This window comes from Anguilla anguilla, chromosome 3, assembly GCF_013347855.1.
Source record: "Anguilla anguilla isolate fAngAng1 chromosome 3, fAngAng1.pri, whole genome shotgun sequence".
Taxonomy (NCBI): domain Eukaryota; kingdom Metazoa; phylum Chordata; class Actinopteri; order Anguilliformes; family Anguillidae; genus Anguilla; species Anguilla anguilla.
In genome coordinates this window covers 64,621,078-64,636,009 of record NC_049203.1, presented here as the reverse complement: position 1 = coordinate 64,636,009, position 14,932 = coordinate 64,621,078, and the positions used below count along the sequence as shown (strand labels likewise).

General features: G+C 48.4%; 1 protein-coding gene across 1 annotated transcript in view; it reads right to left on the bottom strand.

Moving 5' to 3' along the window:
- Positions 1-7: 7 nt before the first annotated feature.
- Positions 8-14,932, bottom strand: part of fgfrl1b (fibroblast growth factor receptor like 1b) — a 35,540-nt gene continuing 20,615 nt past the window's right edge. The window contains exons 4-7 of the mRNA XM_035409312.1: positions 4,481-4,573; positions 3,181-3,459; positions 2,356-2,709; positions 8-1,908 (exon numbers count right to left, since the gene is read on the bottom strand). Of these exons, the coding sequence (XP_035265203.1) occupies positions 1,517-1,908; positions 2,356-2,709; positions 3,181-3,459; positions 4,481-4,573 (1,118 nt within the window). The 3' untranslated portion in view covers positions 8-1,516. The remainder of the gene's footprint in view (positions 1,909-2,355; positions 2,710-3,180; positions 3,460-4,480; positions 4,574-14,932) is intronic.

The following is a 14,932-nucleotide window of genomic DNA, read 5'->3' as shown; positions in this document are numbered from 1 at the left end:
GCAAAAATAAAGAAAATCAATATTTTTATTAGAAAAATATTTCTTATCTAATGCTCTTGTCTGAGCACCAGAATAAGATTGCAGCATGCAATGTTTCTCAGTGAGACTGTGCATGTTTACAAACCACTTGTAAGACAACAATTATTGACAACAATTAATTATGAATACTTGGGCATTAAATTCTTTATCTATGAGTTGTTGGTTTGAGTACGGGATAAGGCATAGCTGCTGTACTCCTGGACAGAATACGTTGCCATAATTACTCCAATAAAGCACACAAAAAAGTTAAAAAGGTAGAATAAATTGGTTACATAATGTGTACAATGAGCAGCTGTAAGATTTGCCTTTTGCCTTTGTGTCCATTCAGAAAATGAATAAAGTTTAGCATTCAATATAGTGGAAATCATTTCTGTGTTACTCATTCGGCTACAAGGACCAAAACTGATTTCATCCGACAGCTTTTGCGCAAAATATGTCCATCTAGCCAATCCTAGTTAATACAGACAACAGATACAAATATAATACAGTACATGTACAATACTGTACATGACTGAACAACAGATACAAAAATACAATACAGTTCATGTCCTAAATATGGAGAAAAAAAACCTTACAAAATATGAGTCATACATACATGTTTTCTACCATTGGTATAAGAGAAAATGGCATTTTGTGACACACGGGGTACACATATTTGGTAATACTGCTTTTATCAGACATATAAAGATGCAAAGAATAAAAGAGATTTTTATGGAAACACAACAAAATGCCCTTATCATTTATTCATCATTTCACTCATTCATCCAGTTTCCCTGACAAACCTTGCACGCATTGCATAGTCTCTTCCTGAAATAATATTGTATATTAATACAAAAAAAAAAAAATCCAAGCACCACAGTTTGTGTTGCTCATGTACCACTATAAACAATTAAGGACAACACATTGTAAACAATAACGCTGGTACAGGTCAGCAGATTTGTCACAGTCGCAGCTTCCAGTTTACAAAAGCTTATACGCTAATCCTTATATTATTTTCTGCTTTGGATACACAAACGTTTCATAATTAAAATATATATGTACACTTTACATATGGTAATATGTGGGAGTGGGGCAGGCGGTGTTTTATACAATTTTGTCTCTTAAAAAACACCCCCTGATAATTTGTGTCGTCTCAGCTGATCGAAGAACGTACATTATGAACTGCAAGAAAAATGTACGTGAGAATTCGTCCCCAGTCCTGAGACTTTTCAAAGCATTTTTTTCCCCCCATTATCCTCCAAAGCAGACAGCGGGTACTTCAGTAACACTGTCCAAAGCTGTCCAGAAGTGTCACCCCCAGAGCTGCGCATGTGTGGCAGTTACTCACTGCTCAGGTGACTTTTTCCCCCCTGTGGCATCTTGGGTATTGTAGTTTACACAAGCTAACAACGACGCACGGGACTGTCCCTTGGTTGTAGTCCGTTAAAGATTCAAGGGAGCGGCAGTAGCTGAAGAGACGAAGGCCTCGGGGCTCCGGTTAGCACTGGTAGTGGAAGTGCTGGTGCTGGTGCACCTTCCCGTCCACGTGGGCGTGCGAGTGTGTGTGCGTGTGGGTGTGCACATCCGTGTAGACCTTGGGGTACAGCTTCGGCTGGCCGTTCAGCACGGGGGGGCCCACGCCCATCAGTCTCTGGCTGGGGAAGTCGGGGGTGGCGCTGGCGGGGGTGGCGAAATCCTTGTCGACGGCGTGGTGGTCGCGGTGCGGGGGCCCGCGGGGGGGCAGGGCGCCGTTCCGGCGGCGGCTGTGGCACAGCCAGAGCACGATGGTGCCGACGATGAGCAGGGCAGCCGCCGGGATGCCGATGATCAGGGGCCAGGGCAGGCCGGAGCTCAGGTGGGGGGGCGTCACGGTGTTCTCCACCTGCGGGTCTGAGAACGCGAGCGAGCGAAGCATTACCTCTGTACTTACAACACGTAACGTTCACTTAACCATCACGCTCACCTTTATCCGTGAAAAACTCAATTTCAGAAAGTATCATGTCAAACCTTCACGCCAATAATAGAGAAAAAACGATTTAAAAATTCTTTTTTTTTTTTTTTTTGAAGAATCCCCCTTATCGTGAAAAAATAGTGGTCAGGGCTGCCCAACCCTGTTCCTGGAGATCTACCATCCTGTGGGTTTCCGTTTAAACCCTTAATATGGCATGCCTGATTCTACTAATTAGCAGCTCAATGAAATCTCTGGCTATTGAATGAGGTGTGCTTTGCTAGGGATGGAGTGAAAACCTGCAGGACGGTAGCTCTCCAGGAACAGGGTTGGGTAGCCCTGCTCCAGGGCCTCCTCTGGTGTCCGAACGTCATGGGCTCAGTACTCACCTGGCAGCACGGTGAGGTAAGCGCTCCGGAAGCTGTAGCCCATGGTGTTGGCGCCCAGGCAGATGTACATGCCCGCGTCCTCGTCCTGGGCCTTGACCACGGCCAGCTTGTTGAGGTAGGAGCCGTCCGGCCTGGACCACACGTCCCCCGTGGGCAGCACCACGAAATGCTGCCCACCCACCTCCAGGGTCGAGTTGTAGCGCCCCTCCGTGCCCGGCTCCACCCTCTTCAGCCACTGGATGACGGGCTTGACGTCGCTGTGCACCTTGCACTGGAAGGAGGTGGTGCCGCCGAACTCCACCGTGGTGTTCACCGGGTGTGTGCCCGTCAGAATCGGCTTGGAGTTGGTGCGTTCTGGAGTGAGAGGGGAGGTCAGAGGTCAACGACAATCCTAATGGTTGACATATCTTGTATTACTAGCTTATCGATAAGTTAAGAATTTAACAAAAAAAAAAAAAAAAAACATTTTAAAGAAGTGTTGCCCAATCATGTTCCATGGAGGGTCAAATGTATATGCAGGATTTTATTCCAGCCAATCACTTCACCTGCTGATTTCACTAATTAGTTCCCTCCTCTCTGATTGACGGTGTTTAAGTAGTGAGATCAGCAGGGGTGGCGATTGGTTGGAATGAAATCCTGTCTGTTCTAGGCCCTCCATGGCAGATGATTGGGCACCACTCTTACATAGCTCAGAACATTAAATGAGGTATTTTAAATTATAATCCGCTGGGTCTGATCCAGGCAGTGATCTTTGCCAGTTATCACACACTCGAGAGGTTAACTGTGAAGCCGGTTAAACTACACGGTCAGTTGTGCCAGCCGTACCGATGACGTCCACTTTGTACGTGGCGTTGATGTGCCCGGCGGGGTTGGAGACGTGGCAGGTGTACTTGGCGCTGTCCTGGGGCTGCAGGTTCTTGAGGGTGAGGGTCCACTGCGGGCGCTTGGCCTGGCGCGGCGCGGGCAGCCGCGTCTGGTCCTTCCACCAGGTGATGGCGGGCGCCGGGCTGCCGCTCGCCAGGCACTTGAGCCGCACGGAGCTGCCCACCGGCTTCTCCAGCACCCGCTGCCGCATCTTCGTGGGCTGGCTGAACCGCGGCTTCACTGCCGGTAACAAAACAGCAAACCGCACGGGCCGCTTATTAAAGGTCAAAGGTTACACAGGTTGTGTGCTTTATTTTTGTCCTCTGCATTTGACAAATCATGGCTATCCTCAGGAGCAGCGGGCAGCCACAGTGCAACACCCGGGGACCAACTCCAGTTCTTGGGTGTAGTATAATGGATAAGGAATTGGTCTTGTAAAATAAAGGTCACTGGTTAGATTCCCCCCGTTGGACGCTGCTGTTGTACCCTTGAGCAAGGTACTTACTTAACCTGCATTGCTCCAGTATATATCCAGCTGTATAACTGGATACAATGTAAGTCGCTCTGGATAAGAGCGTCTGCTAAATGCCTGTAATGTAATGAGGCCAGTGCCTTGTTGCTGGCCGTCGTGAAGTAGTACTATTATAAGACCATTACTGGCAAATTCACTCAAACCAGGCATGCTCAATCAGTGGACTAGTCATAACAAAGACAGTCTGAATTCTTTATAATTAAACATGTTACTTCACATTCAGTAAACCAGCCTTTGACTCAGATTGCTCGCAGAAAGAATATTCTTTAAAGAAAATATTTGAACAGGTAGGGATTTTATTGGGTAGAATCTACTCTGAGCCACCTTTGAAAATGTCCTAATACCACTCGTGTTAACGATGCCAAAAGAAGCTGAGAAATGTCACATTCCAACAGTTGTTACCTGGTTTTTACAGGTTAACCAGGCATAAACTTAGGGGTACATTTTTAATTATGTCAGTGGATTATAATCACAGCTTGATGTGTGATATTTTGTCTGCCGCTTCACAACAAAACAAACTTGTTTTACTACAGAAAGTGTTGCAGTGTATACCATAGCCGACCACCATACATTTGCACACCCTGAATGTCCAAATAAAACCTTGTTAGGTCTTGACACAACAAATGTATCTGAATGTAAAAAAAATATATGATTATATTCTCAGAAAAAGGACCGTTAAATGAAGAGAAATGTGTGGAAAAACAGAAGAAAGTAGAATCCCTTTCTCACCCAAGGGCTGCCCAGAGGGATTGTGTTGGCTGAGGTCTGCATTGGGCTCCACTGACGATGGCTCAGGCTTACTCTGGGTCACAGCAGAGTCATCTGCGAAAGGCAGAGGATATCCACTGATTAGGGGGTGAGGGTGGGGGGATGGGTGGGGTGGGGGCGAATTAACACAAACACGCTTAACACATACACGCAAGCATACGCACAGGCATGCACAGATGTGCACACTCAAATATATTCACGCACACACACACACACACTCGCTGCTGTGTACACGGCACAGGAGCAGATGTTCTTTAGAAAAAGCATGTAGGTGCTTAGTAGGCTCAAGATGTAAGACCCAGCCACACAAAGGAGAGCCCGGAGGCAATGATAAACTACAGTCACAGGAAGTGCGAGCATGAGGAAGCATGACAGACACAAGCCACCTGGGTAATCCCAGCTGGAGAGGGGAAAGTAATGTAGCTTGGTAGCTAAGCTGTTCATTCATAGGCTAAAATAGGCCGCACAGAAAAAGAAAAAAGAAGAAGAAAAAAACACTCAAATATCCAACTTCGTGTTGTTTAGAGCAGACTTTTCCCCATTGCATTGGCTTGAATTCACATTATTCCCGTACACGTCCACAAGATGGCACTATAAAGCAGTCCAGCTGAAAAGATACAACGTAAGCAGGTCATTTTTTATGATCGCGAAGCAGTGTTAAGTTATTGCCAAATTCGTAATTTATCTTTCTTTCCCGGAAAAAAGTGCTTTCATACATACCGAGTATTGACGTTTTTAAATGAACTTTACACGAGTCTCAATAAGTGTAAAAATTTACGCGGATGTTTTGCTGAAGACAACATTTATTTGCCGTGCCTGTTGATCTGGGGGGTCCACCACGCGTAAAATGAATGACGACGCCTGGAGATCAGTGGAGTGTGAGACGCGTAAACTCGTACGTGTTTTCATTTCAGTCGTATTAGGTTTTACAGCTCTATGGGAACCATAACTAGCTAACGCTCGTATTATTTTAACTGGGGACTGTGAGGGGGCGGACAAACAGTGCCGATATTGTTGCTTCTCTCAAGTTTCCACACTGTTTAAAACAAGACGCCGTGTTGACTTAACCCTGAGCAGGAAACCAATTAACTGCCTTTAAACTAAACTGCATAGACGGAGCTGAGAGGACTGCTTTATTTGGGTCGGTTCTCTGGCTCGGTGCGCTGGAATGTACAGAGGACCCTTTTCTAACCCTTTTCTCGACTACAGTCCACTGCTGACCGCGCTCCTCCTACGTACACCAGTATCGCCGTCCCTGTGCAAACGGCAGTAATTCCAAATCAACAGCTCCAGTGTCGGCGCCACAGCCCTAATATGGGCTAGTAGGGCTACACGAACAAACGATTCTCACACGTGTAGACTTAATAATAATAATAATAATAACACAACTCATTACATCCTGTGTCACTCGCAGCTCATCTAACATATTATTGTGGAGCGTTTTTTGTCCTTAAGAGAATACATATTTGCAGATAATAGTTCTGAAACGTTTATGTTGCCTGAAAACTACATTTTAGATTATAATGTTATAACTATATCTTGAAAAATGCGACCCACTATGCACCGCAAGTAAAATTATACATTAGGAAAATTGGTAGGCCTACTTAGGCCTACTTACACCAAATTTAAATTGTGTTTGATTGTTGTGTAAAACCATCATAATAACCCTATAGCTGAGAGGGGTGATTAGTCCTTGTTTGTCACTCCATAACACGTCAAAATGACAGACTCTTACTCCCAATGTCCCAGAATGAACATACATAGAAGAATAATTTGGGCACCCTACGCAACTGCTTGCTTTCACAACGCAGGCTAAACTAACCTGCTTTCAATGTTAACCAGTTTTTATAATCATATAAATTAAGACTACTCACAAACAATTATACACACACTTGCCTTAAGGTAACAATCAAATTCTTTATTAAATTCCAGTATTCAGACTCCCCTTTCCAAATAAAAGTTAAATGTGTGACACTTAAGATTCAAGAATGAATGACTAAGATAATAATTAACGTGTTGTTTAAAAAAAAAAGGTAACCCACCATAAAATTACCTATTTAACAGAACCACCTGTTCAAGGGAATCAAATCATTCAGGTTAATAATAAAAAAAGATGTTTAGACAGAAAACAAACTGCGTGTCACTGTGGACACTTTTTAGCCCACTGCTTTTTCTTTTCTTTTTTTTTTCGTTTTTAAAAATGCCTTCTCACTGTAATCACTCTGGTTTGATAATATCAGCTTCTGCTAGCTCTATCACCAGAACCGCAGTCCCAGCTGCCTAAACATCAGTTCTACAGTACCGCCCTTTTAACCTCATCTCTGTAAGTCTGTAGGCTATATGATTCCATACAATACGACTACAGAGTAGGCCTACAACTGGGATCCGTGGTCAGGCACTGTAATCGACTGCGGCCCCAGAGATATGACATCCCAACCTCTGCTCCCCGAGCCGTGGCAGGGTTTAACCAATCACCCGGCAGGTTGGGATCTCCACACCCAATGACCCGTTAGCTTTTTCCCCGGAGCAACGATAACGGTGTCGGTCCTGGACAGATATGCAGAGCACGTAGCGCTGGTCTGCTCGCCATACACTTAAGGCCACGAAGCAAAGCAACACATTCCAACATTTCTGGAGGCCAACGAGCGCGACAGCAACCTCGACACGTTTAAAAAGACAGCGCGCGGCTGTCGCCAACAAATAAATTAAAACAGTTCAAATAATAAAAGGTAATGTTTTTTTTTTGGTGAAAATGAGGCCGGAGTCTGGGGCGTGCGAACTGAGCGAAGCGCGAAGCCGCGGCGCGGCGCGGTCGCTGTCGTCTTTAAACTCCGGTAGCCGCCGCCGCCGCCGCCGTCCCCCCCGTCCCCCCCTTTGCTTCAGGGAGCAAAGCGGGGCGCACCTTTGTCCGGGTTTAATCCCCCGCGTTCACACAGTCAGTGCGTTACCGCCGCGGGACACGCCCCGGGCTTCGACGGCGGGGACCGGGGGGGGGGGGGCGAGAGCCGAAATCCCGGAGGAGTGTTCAGCCCGCCACGGCTCCATTGTTGCCGTTGGCTGGAGGACCCGGGGAATAAAAGGCTTGCGGAGGCCGTTCCATTGGTTCCCCGGAGGGAGCCTGTGTGCCGCCATTCAGCTGCAGCGAGGTGGAATTAGAGGGGCATTATCTGGCCTAAAGGGGTCTTAGCGAGGTCCCATTCCTTGCATCTCTCTCTCCGCCGGCAGTTGGGGATGTTTTCTCAGTGTCCTGACAGGTGTAAAAAAAAATCAGGGGCCCCGAGAAATTTTGTCCCGCGTAAGGAGTTTTTTTTTTTTTCCGATCGCAAGCGTTTGTGTTTTTTTTTACGTGTTGTAAATTCAAGTTAGGCTCTAACAAAAAAAAAAAAAGAAAGAAAATGGCAAGCTTTTGATTTTTTTTGAAAGTTTATATTGGCTGGTGGCCAAAATACAAGGGGGCCACCAGCCGATTACACAAAAAAAACATATCACCTTCAAAGTCTCGGAAAATGTGAGGTTGGTCCGTTACACTACAGCAGAGAGGCTTCACCTCCACAAAAGCAAAAATAACCCAAGCAACAGGAGTGAAGACTCATCACCATGGTATGACCCGGCTAACCGTATTTATAACCTGCCTAGGCCCCATCCTTGGACACACGTGGCGCACGCTCACTGCCGAGAAGAACGCGAGGGCGCGCCAGCGGAGGGAAGCGCGCTGCTCTGAGCTGCAGAATGCACACGCTCAGAATTTAAAGGTACGGCAGAGGCACATTTTTTGTTCCTGGAGGAACAGATTCCACCAAATGTACCATAAAAACAAAGTTCAACAATGTTCTGTTCAGGTACTAATTAGTGCCTTTTACAAGCAAAAAAAAAAAAAAGGTAGTGCTCTCTAGGGGAACAATTTTATGTACCTATAGGGTACCACTCCAATGACAAGCTTTTGTACCTCATTAGGCACTTTTTTTGCAGCTTTTTGTATGTAGAAAAATGGTGGACGGGTAGTGCAGGAGGGAAAGAGGGGGCCCCCTACACCCCTCACCCAAACCGACAGAGACACACTCAGAGAGGGGCGAGTGGGGCGGCTTGAGTGGGGACGGCGTGTTGGGGGCAAGGGGGCCGGGGGCAGGCTGCAGCTCCTGTTACAAGCCCCCTTCATGTGGAGACGCCATTTTTTTTAGGGCCGCGTATTATTTTAGGAAAAGAACTTTAAAGGGTTCCTCCGTCAAAAAGCTTCATTCTCCATTCATACCTGTACAAACACACACTCCACTGCGCATGACATGGGGGAAGGGGAGAGGTGGGGGTAGGGTGGGGGGTTCCTAACCCTGCCCAAATATCACAAGCAAAAACAAACACAATGTAATGAACGAGGCTGGAATGTGCAGTTGATTTTCATCGGGGAAGACGCTTCTGAATAAAATGAGCACTTTGTACCTGGATGAAAAACCCATATTCATTTCTCACAGAGTACATTAAAAACAGTCATGAAAAAGTGTAATGGAGCACTTCTCGTCTGTTGCTATGGTAATATGCCTGCCTGAATCTTTTGAACCACTCTAAGCAAAACAACAGTGAGCCTATACCTCATGGATTTACCTGTAATTAGATTATACAAGAAATCTAATTACGATACAGTAAACGTTTGTAACTTCAGTTTAAGTAATATTTCCATTCTAGCCACCCAATATGGAATTACGTGCAGTAGCGGCGAAACCACAGAACTTTGGATCTGCGGGGTTGCAAGTTCCTCTCCGGTGTGCTTTACCTCACTCACTCATATACCTCAGCACATTTCTACTGTAATTTTTTCAGCTCAGCTGCTAAAGCAACAATTCCTCTACGTGAATATTTTTGAAAATCACACAATAAGGTATACAAAACCGTCGCCGCTATCGACACACAGCGCGCGAGCCCGCGCAGCTTGCGCAACACAGCGGAGTCCTGACTGACACGTTTACGGGCGTCCCTAAAAAAAGAAGCGCACATCAATCACGGAGTTCAGACGGGGCTCCGCCGGCGACGCAAATTACTATTCGCGGACGTATTTCGGTACAGTGCGCCGCGGACCGAAATCATCTGACCGGCGACGGCTATTTTTGGCGAGCCGCACAGCAGCGACTCGGGGCGCACGCACGGGCCCCGATTTCGATTGAAGCCAGAGACGCAAATTAGAGAGCGTTAGCGCGCGCGCAGCATGGGACAGGGAAGGGAGCGGAGCCGAAAAAGGGTAATTAGAAGCCTCTCCTATCTTTTATAGAGCCATACGCGGTTTTTGCAGCAACAGGCGCATGGCGACTCGGGAGGAAATTACCCTAACCTTTTCTCCCCCCCCCCCCCTCCACAACCCCTACCCGCCACCCCCCTCCCCAACCGCCCCCCCCTTCTTCTTTTCTTCTGTGCCGTGTGGAAGGGGAGCCTGTGCGTCCTGCAGAGGGCCAGCCGGTCGGCCCCCCACCCCCCCCGCCTCAGCAGGGCTCTCTAATGAGCTGGATGAAAGGGGCTTTAATGTGGAGTGTGAGTGAAGGTGGATAATTTGCATTCTCCCTGTTTAATTAAAGCCTGGAAACCCGCCTGGGCCCCGGAGAGGGGGCCCACCTCACGCGCCCAGCCACCCGCGGGACGGGGCGTCGGGAGGGGTCGGGGGGGGGCTGGCGGGGGGTGGGGGGGTGCTGCTAGGGCACATGCTGACTGCAGCTGGGGCAGTGGAGGGAAAAGACTCTGTTCTCAGGGAATGCCCAAAAGGTACACAGCCTAGCCCTGTGGCCTCCCGGAACTCTCAAACAGGATGGGAGCAGCACTGAAGCATCAGATTTTTTTTTTCTTTTTTTTTCTCTTTTGACTTCTTCTCTGTTTACGCTTAAAGAGCTGAGCAGCTTCCGCTCGGCAGACAGTAGTAGTAGAAAAGCAGCTGTAAGGAGGACCCGTAAAAGCCGGCCCAGCTGTTCCGAGCCCCCGTCCCCGTCAGAAGCGTGTCTGGGGAGGGAGAGCAACTGTTTAGTCACGGCTGTGTGTGTGCCCCCCCCCCACCCCCACCTCTCGCAGTTCACATCTTGCCATTCCAGGATGCGCCGTTTCAACAGGAAGTTGTTTGTCGTGCTAGCCTGAGCCTCCCGCTTTCTCTCGCGCACAGAGGCAAAACCCTTTTCTTTTTTTTTTGTCTTTCTGTTTGACTTGATTTCATGTGAGACCAGAATGGTTTCAATTCCATCAAAACATCCTTTCATCTCGCGCTCTTTTTCTTCCGCCACTCACACAAGCATGGATTAATTTGCGTCCATATGTGTTTTGTGCTTTGAACTTGTCCCGACGTATTTCCCTACAATGAGGAGGGAGAAGAAAAAAAAAAACCAGAAAAAAAAAAAACTTGTTTCTGGAAGGCATGGCTGAAGGACATATCTGTCATTCTATAAGTAATCACATTTAAACATTCCTCATTGTTGCATCGGTACGAAAAAAAAGGATCAAAGGACAGCCTGGGTGATTTGACTGTTTATGCTTGTTCCAGCGATTTCTATAGCATCGCCCACATCACCGCCATTCACCGGGTCTTCCAAAGAACGGCGGTTCTAAGAGCCTCCTCTCTGTTGGACGGAGTGGGTTCGGTATTAAGCAACCAAAATAAAAAAAAACACTGCCCACAAAATGCACGCCACGACAGGCAATCCAGAACGCTGCCCTTTCTCGCTTCAGAGAAGAAAAATACGAAGCGGCAATTACTCAAACATTAATTCAACGCGAAAAAAAAAAACTTTGGATCGCTGCTCTGCTCTAACCTCTGAGTCACTCCATTCCAGAAAAAAAAAAAAAAAAAAAAAGAAAAGGAAGGGAGGAAGGAAGGTGGGGGTTTTTGACAAAAATGTACCTTCGGTATTCTGGTCCAAAACCTCAACCTCCGCACCCCCCCCTTCCTACCCTCCCAACTCAGACTCCCTCTTTTGTCTGTCAGTAGTCTAGAATTGCTGCCCCCCCCCCCCCCGACATGTCATTTTAATACAATTAGCCATTTAGGTGAGGACGGTGTGGGCTAGACGACAACAACATATGCACCTCCCCTGCAGGCAGCCGAACAACAACAACAAAAAAAGAAAAAAGAAAAGAAAAGTTGACAGTTGGCAGAGTGCCCCAGAATCCTGTCCTACACAGAGCAGTCCTGACCGCCTCCTGACTCGGTGCCACAGGCCGCTGCACAGAGGCGACCAGGCGGTGTCCAGGGAGCCGGCTGCCATAGGTGAGTGGCACGAGGGAGGTAAACAAGCCCCAAGCACCCAGAGGCTCATGGGAACACGATCCCCGTTTGTGTGTGTGTGTGGGGGCGTGCCACAGAACTGACATCAGGGCCAGGACCATGCCAACTCTTCTGTTCGCTAGTGCCTTATGCCCCCCCCCCCGCCCCCCACGTCCATTCCTCTGTTCTATTGCTTTATGCCCCCCCGCCCCATGCCCACTCTTCTGTTCTAGTTCCTTATGCCCCCCCCATACCCATTCTTCTGTTTTAGTGCTTTATGTCCCTCCCCCCTCCCCCTCCCCCTCCCCCAAAAGACTCCAGGGTTCTACCGCGGTTGTCTTGGACACACTGGACCCATTTCCCTCCTTGCGGACAGCGCCCTTCTCAGCAGTGAAAGGAGACGCCGCCACCCTGACCCAGTCCGTTTCTAATGCCTCTTTACGTGACGAGGTCCACCTTCTCCGGGCGTGCTCCAGTCAGGCGGCACAGAGCCCGAAAAATGCAAGCGGAGCACGAGTGGCCTTCGACACGCAGGCTAACAAAGGCCCCCGCAAGGGGGAGGCCAGCGGGAGGGGCGGGCGGGCGGGGGGGGCGGAGGGTGGCCTGGGTGATTCTGGGACACTGAGCTGTGCCATTCTGGCTTAAACTAACAGCATTGTGACTGGTCTATTCACCCAGCCGAAGGGAACAGCCAGAATTTATAATGGGAGGGCCAGAAGAGACCTCAGTGGTAACTGAAACATGGTATCACGCCTCTTTGACAGCTTACACTGAACAACATCTTTCTTTACTAATATTAATAAAAATTAAACTGCGAAAGCCACATTTTGGCTTTTTAAAAAAAGTATTCCGAGAAGTTCACAGTTACAGCCAAGCTGTAAGTTTTTTTTTTTTTTTTTTTTTGTCAATCCAAGTTTATGATGTCATAAAAAAGACTGGGCAGGTGGTTAGCTCACAATAATACCGAACCGTATTGAATTTCCACATCCATTTCAGACAAGGAAATGTACCTGTGTTCGCACACACAGGCGCACAAAGAGCCACTTCAGCCCAAAGTGCGCTCTCTGTAAAACGAAGCTTTCAAATTACAACGGTTACCTCCACCCGGCTCCACGGCCAAACGACTGCACTCATCCATCACGGAACGAAGCAGGATGTGGGGGCAAAATATCGAGTAAAAAGATAAAATTACACCTTTATGACAAGAGCGTTCTCCTCGGTATGTTGCGGCGACTGTTATATTAAAAAAAAAAAAGGGGGGGGGGGGTATCGGAACCTGAGGTTAGACGTGCCTCCTGCCCGTGCTTGTCCACCGCAGGAACGGGAACTTTAGACGCAGCCTCAGCGACAGCAGGTGCTATCGAATGTCGCCGAGCGCTCCTCCCTGGAATAATTAAAGCTGGCGGGAGTTTCCCCCGCCAAGATTCTGGTTGACGTTAGTCTCTGTGTGTCGGGTGTCTGAGCACACCGCTGCCTCCGGAGTGCAGCTAAGCGTCTGAGAACATTTTGACCAGAGTGCAGTTATTTTTTCAACAAAAAAAAAGCGAATAGCGCTGACTAAGATTTTTTTTTTAAGCTGATTGAAACCATGGCGCTTTGCACTTTATGGATTTTTCGGTCATGTTTTTACTGAACACCTGCTAGATTAGTAGCTTGGATTCGTTACACAGAATGTGTGTGTGTGTGTGTGTGTGGGGGGGAGGGTGAGAGGGTCATGCAACAGAATGCAGTAAGGAAGGGGGGGGGGGGGGGGGAGGCAAACTTCCACACCACAAAATGCTACCACCTTCTCAAATGATGTGATTCCCAGAAACCAAAAGCCCTCAGTTTTTTTTTATTGTCCTGCCTTGCTTTCTTTTCGTTCTGGGGCAATTAGCCACCAGGTTTAATGACCACTGCGGCATAATTTAACAGGGAACCCGGGGGGGGTGGGGGGGGCGTAAGGAATAGAAACGCAACAGGCTGTGTTAAACTCCTCGCACCGAAAGGGCCCCTCGCTCGACGTGCACCACGAGTGGGGACTTCACGGACGCAGAGGCCCCAACCCCCCCCCCCCCCCCCCCCCCCCGGGCCTAAAACACTTCATACGCTCCAAACGTCAGCGTAGCGACTATGAGTCAGCCCCCTTTCCCACAGTACAGCTCTCTCTCTCTCTCTGGGCCCAGGGACCAGGCTGCTCCACAGGAAGGACCCCACGCTCGGACTCCGAGGGCCTTTCAACACCAGCGCACCAGAGCAGAGTTATCGCCGCCCGGGCGACACAAGCTCCTCCCCCTTTAAGGCAGGCCTTTCAGAGGCCTGGTCCAGAGGCCCTCAACAGGCATCAGTCAAGCATTCTGTAGACGCACCAGCCCCCCCCCCCCCCCCCCCCCCGGTCTGGACAGCGTGTCCCACACACAGTGCCAGTGACTGTGAACAATCGCCCCCCACACCCTCACCCAAACCCACACATCCACCCCTCCTGACACTCTCTCTCCCTCACGCCCAGTCGCATGAAATACTTCAGCGCCTCAACTAAGCAACTTAATTCATTTATTAATAGTTTCCCAGTGTGTCTGACAGAATTTTTTTTTTTAAACGGAAAATGAGGAGTGTGGTGTTGAGTTACTGTCTACTGTCATAAACAACTGCAGCTCTTGCATGACAGGAGCACTATGTGACAGACGCAGAAGGTAAAGGACTCCTTTGTTCTCCGAAATTGATATGAAACCAGACACATGAGCTGTAGGCTTCTTTTTTTTTAAAAATGCTAACAAGCCATAATTTCCCTTTTTTACACAATGCGCGCTTGTACGTTTTCATTTCTTGTTGCCTAAATGAAACCATATTTATTTAATAGCCTGTTGCCTGCCAGGTCCTGTCAGTCATGCCAAGTGTAATCCAGCGTAAGTCCAACATGAATGCAGTTGGTGCGCTTGCTGTTTTTTCTTTCCAAGACGGGCTGAAACTGTTTCAGCAGGGCTGGGGGGTCTACAGGCCGCGCAGCGTCTGTAGACATTTCTGAGGACACGGAGGCTAAGGCTAAATCTGTTTCTTTTTTTTCTCTCTCTCGCCCGTTCACGACGCTTTGTTATTTCACACATCGCGCTCGTGACTCACTACTGTGCGCCGTTCGGCCTTGGACAGACGACGCTGTGATTGGGTTACCCACACATGGCGGGCCGCTGGGAGGCCCCCAGAGTGCTCAC